Source organism: Syngnathoides biaculeatus, chromosome 14, assembly GCF_019802595.1.
Source record: "Syngnathoides biaculeatus isolate LvHL_M chromosome 14, ASM1980259v1, whole genome shotgun sequence".
Taxonomy (NCBI): domain Eukaryota; kingdom Metazoa; phylum Chordata; class Actinopteri; order Syngnathiformes; family Syngnathidae; genus Syngnathoides; species Syngnathoides biaculeatus.
Genome location: NC_084653.1, coordinates 10704212 through 10707719, shown reverse-complemented (window position 1 = coordinate 10707719; position 3508 = coordinate 10704212). Strand labels below are relative to the sequence as shown.

At 46.6% G+C, this 3508-nt stretch overlaps 1 protein-coding gene across 1 annotated transcript; it reads right to left on the bottom strand.

The window, feature by feature from the left end:
- Positions 1-1194, bottom strand: htr1fa (5-hydroxytryptamine (serotonin) receptor 1Fa). Its single transcript, XM_061841705.1, has one exon. The coding sequence runs from the start codon at positions 1192-1194 to the stop codon at positions 1-3; it is 1194 nt and encodes a 397-aa protein (XP_061697689.1).
- Between the last annotated feature and the right edge of the window lie 2314 nt (positions 1195-3508).

The following is a 3508-nucleotide window of genomic DNA, read 5'->3' as shown; positions in this document are numbered from 1 at the left end:
TCAGAGGTAACTACTGCATTTAACCAGTCTTTGGAACGCCTTTTTGAAATCCTCATTAAAGATAGTGTAGATGAGGGGGTTGATGAGGGAGTTGATATATCCAAGCCACGTCAGAAAGTCAGCCATCTCCATTGATGTGCTGCAAGAGCTGCATGTGTTAACGATCACTTCCTTGACAAAAAAGGGCAACCAGCAAATGACAAACGCCCCGATAATCAAGCCGAGGGTGGATGCAGCCTTGCGTTCCCGCGACCCCGAGATGCGTGGTCCTTGGGAGAGCTGGCTCCTCCGTGACTCACTGCGTGAGTCATGCCGGCGGCCCTTGCAGTGGAACTTTTTGACGGAAATACGTACCCGTTCGCGAGGTGGCTCCTCCGTCGAAGGGTCGGAGAACGATTTATCTTGTGGGCTGACGGGGTCCGGACTCCGAGGCCCCCCGTCACCGATGTCTCCGGCGGGGTAGGTGGAAGGGATCATGCTCCCGTTGGTCATGCACGAGTGGCGGCTCGCCCTGCTGGCCTCCCTTCGCATGTAAAGGGTCTGAGCAGCTCGGTATATTTTAAAGTAGAGGATGAGGATGAGCAAAAGGGGGATGTAAAACGCCCCGAGGGTGGAGTACAAGGTGAAGGCGATATGATGGTGGAGGATGATACATTGGTCTTCCTGATCTGCATCCCCCGTGTAGTACCGCCATAGAAGAGGAGGAAGCGAAATAAGGATAGACAAGAGCCACACGACGGCCACCATGGCTCCTGCCCGGGCCCCTGTGCGTTTGCGTGAGTACTCCACAGCGTCTGTGATGGCCCTGTAGCGGTCTATGGCGATGGCAGCTAGGTGAAGGATAGAGCATGTGCAGCAGGTGATGTCCACACTTAACCAGATGGTGCACACCACCTTACCCATGACCCAGCTTTCTTTCTGAATGTATATGATACTAAAGGGCATGACGAGAACGGCCACCAGCAGGTCAGTCACCGCCAGAGAGCAGATGAGGTAGTTGGCAGGGTGATGTAACTTGCGGGTGACAGCGATAGCTGTGATCACCAAGCAGTTGAGGAACGTGGTCAAAATGGCCAGCACGGAGAGCGTCACTGAAAGGATGATCTTCCTGGGAGGCAGTGTGGTGGTCTCCAGGTCACTGTACTCGCCGCTGCTTGTAGCATACACCCCTTCAGTACAGTTGGGAAAATCCATTCTAGAAGCAGAAATAAAGAATGAGTCTTGTCAATTTATTTATGCCATTTTGATACAAGTTGAATGGATGGGATGATGTTGATCAGTCAAACAATCGCAACATCAAAATTAATAATAGTTTAGAGTCATCATTTTGTTGGGTTTTCTAGGGTTATGTTACACTGCGTCTATTTTGGCAATATAGTGTGTGCATACATACGTTTAAAACTGACCCTCTAACAAAACCCCCCGTCCCCAGCCTGGGACCCCTGAGTAAAATTGGTCTACAACTGTCACTGTGTGGGAGGAAGCCAGAGCAGCTGGAAAACGGATGACAAGAACATATAGAGAGCAAAGACTGAAACACAGAACCACATAACTGTGAAGCAGACATGTTACCCATTATCTCACCAAGCTATCCAACGTTCCAAAAATGTTTTACACTATTGAACTTTCCATTAAAGTAAAGTAAAGTAAAGTAAAGTAAAGTAAAGTAAAGTAAAGAAAAGTTGTTTTTACGTAAAATACCTACTTGAGGAGTGTTTTTTCCTTTCAACAACTGTGTTCAAGGCCAGGATCTGAAGCACTTGAGGGCTGGCAGTGGTTTGAGATGTGCAATTTCAAACTCAAAACTATACATTCCTACCTGTGAAGTGTCTACCACGTGGCCCGCAGTGATTTTTAGACAGGCGTCCTGCAGTGAACCGTTCTCCATGCGAGCTCTGCCATTACATCACCTCTGTCACTCATCAGCACCTGCAATGGACAGCAAGAGAGAGAGATTGTGAGAATGAGAGGGAGGTAAAAACAAAAGCGCTAGGAGAAGACGGCAGCAATTAAATTCAGAAAAAGGAAGCAGCATTTTCAAAGCAAGAAACAAAAGATACAGCCAAGAATGACACATAATTAAAGGTCCAGATCAAGCCATCGATCCATCCATCCATTTTCTATACCATGAACCTGTTCAGGGTCGAGGACAGCTGGAGGCGATCCCACTTGACTTTGAGAAGAAGGTAGATTTCTACACTCTGGCCTGATCGCCATTCAATCACAGGGCACACAAGCACATAACCTTTTGCATTCACCCTCGTGGTCACTGAATGGAAGCTGAACCCACAGTGCCGGCACTGAAGTATGACCTGTGCTCCACTCCACGATCAGTAGATTATCCATACGATTTTTTGTTTTTGTTATTCACTCATGCGGCTCGACCGGGCACAGCCCGAAAGGGGAACATGAGTTCCCCCTCCCATGGACTCACCACCTGTGGGAAGGGCCATTGGGGTCAGGTGCAGTGTGAGCTGGGGCGTGGCCAAAGACAGGCACCTTGGTAAACCAATCCCTGGCTACAGAAGGTTGCTCTAGGGACTTAGAATGTCACCTCTCTGGCAGGGAAGGAGCCTGAGCTAGTTCGTGAGGTTGAGACGTTCCGACTAGATATAGTCAGACTCACCTCTACGCACTGCTTGGCCTCTGGTACTAGTCGTCTTGAGAGGGGTTGGACTCTGTTCCACTCTGGAGTTGCCCACGGTGAGAGGTGCCGAGCAGGTGTGGGTATTCCTCTTGCCACCTACGCAGGCACTGGGAGAACATGCAAACTCTACAGGAGCGAGGCTGGATTTGAACATGGATTCTCATTTCTGTAACAAAGATGTGCTGACCAGTCTTGCCATGCTCCCTGCATTGTTTAATGCATTACTTCAACAGATGTTCTTAAAGTAAAGCAATGTGATTTTGAGTACACGATGTACAATTCTCTCTGTTTAGTTTAACTCTAGAGAACCCAAGACACTTAAATCCTCTTTTAAAATTGTGACCCCATGGGTTCACTAAGGTTAAGCATAAACTGTCAGTACGAATTAAAAATTTGACACCTCCTGTTAAAATTATTTATATCTGCTCAACTTCTGCTTTCTGCGAAGTGAGTTGAATTCACTTCCACCATACTGTGCTCATATTTGAAATTTATGCTCACAAGTCAAAGCAAAAGTCTGGCTGAAGGGCGGCTTGTATATTGAAAAACATGAAGTCAGGTCATTGGTATCTAAAGGCACCATTGGAAAAACAGAATAAATTCCTTGCGAAGAAGAAGAGAAAATGTTTTGCAAGTCTTTTGACTAAAATGGCATCTTATCTCCAGTGTGTAGGCTAGTGAATGCTCGGCCATCATCTTGATCACAAACTTAAACTTTTTTACACTCACTGAAAACAAGGAAAAGTAAAACATCTTTAGCCACATCCTGCTTTACCATTTAAACCCAATAAACAGTTTTGGATAACCTACAACAGAAAATTGCCAGCAAAAATGTCTTGTATGATTAAAAATGTATATCCT